The sequence below is a fragment of the Bison bison genome, unplaced genomic scaffold (genome assembly GCF_000754665.1).
Source record: "Bison bison bison isolate TAMUID 2011002044 unplaced genomic scaffold, Bison_UMD1.0 scf7180017864383, whole genome shotgun sequence".
In the NCBI taxonomy this organism is placed as follows: Eukaryota; Metazoa; Chordata; class Mammalia; order Artiodactyla; family Bovidae; genus Bison; species Bison bison.
The window spans coordinates 3,027,894-3,028,800 of record NW_011494955.1 but is presented as its reverse complement, the minus strand read 5'-3'; the positions used below and the strand labels follow the sequence as shown (position 1 = coordinate 3,028,800).

General features: G+C 68.1%; 1 protein-coding gene across 1 annotated transcript in view; it reads right to left on the bottom strand.

The window, feature by feature from the left end:
• The window catches only part of PRPH (peripherin), a 3,259-nt gene that overhangs the window by 1,881 nt on the left and 471 nt on the right, over window positions 1-907 (bottom strand). Inside the window, exons 2-4 of the mRNA XM_010858068.1 lie at window positions 481-648; window positions 229-354; window positions 6-136 (exon numbers count right to left, since the gene is read on the bottom strand). Of these exons, the coding sequence (XP_010856370.1) occupies window positions 6-136; window positions 229-354; window positions 481-648 (425 nt within the window). The remainder of the gene's footprint in view (window positions 1-5; window positions 137-228; window positions 355-480; window positions 649-907) is intronic.

The following is a 907-nucleotide window of genomic DNA, read 5'->3' as shown; positions in this document are numbered from 1 at the left end:
CTCGCAGGTGTCGCGCCATCTCCTCTTTGAGCTGCCGTAGCTCCTCCTCAAGCCGCGCGGCGCCCGCCTGGTACCCGCCGGCCTCCAGGGCAAACTGCTCCTCCAGCTCCCGCAGCTGTCTGAGCAGCGCCTCGTTCTGGGGAGGTGGGTGAAGAGGGGGGGTCAATAGGGGGAGCCCAGCCTTCGTCCTCCACCCCCCGGGGCCGGGGCGCGCAGCCTGGTCCTCACCGTGCCGCGAAGCCCGTCCACCTCGCACGTCAGGCTCTGGATCTGGCGTCGGGACTCATTCATCTCCTGCTTGGCCTGGCGCAGGGCCTCGTGGTTCCGGTTGGCGGCGTCGGACAGGTCCGCGTACTGCGGCGAGGGTGGCAACTCGGGCGTGAGCGGGCCAGACTCGGGCCCTTCCCCCCCAGCGCCCCACCCTTCCCAGGCCCTCCCAAACCCTCCCACCCCCGCGCCCCCCCCACCGTACCCCCGCACCTTGGACTTGTACCACTCTTCTGCCTCCTGCAGATTCTTCGCCGCGATGCTCTCGTACTGGGCTCGGATGTCCCTCAGCGCCGCTGTCAGCTCGGGCTTCACGGTCGCCTCCACCTCGACGTGCTGCACTTGCTGGCTCTCCACGCTCAGCTGCAGGTCTCTCAGCTCCTGTCGCCCAGGGCAAGATGCCGAGTTCACCGCGCAGATTCCACGCGGGCCACACAGTTGGAGCGCAGAAAAGAGAAGAAACACTTGAATGAACAGAAGGGGGCGCCAGGGAGCGCAGCGCGCTTAGGCCTGCACAGCCCGAGCCCCGCGGGTACTGTCATCGGCGAGGTTTCAGGCGTGCATCTCCGCTGCTTGCCACCAGGTGGCGCAGGGGTGTGAGTCTAACCACCTGTAGAGGGGGTGGAGGGAGGGCCCACCC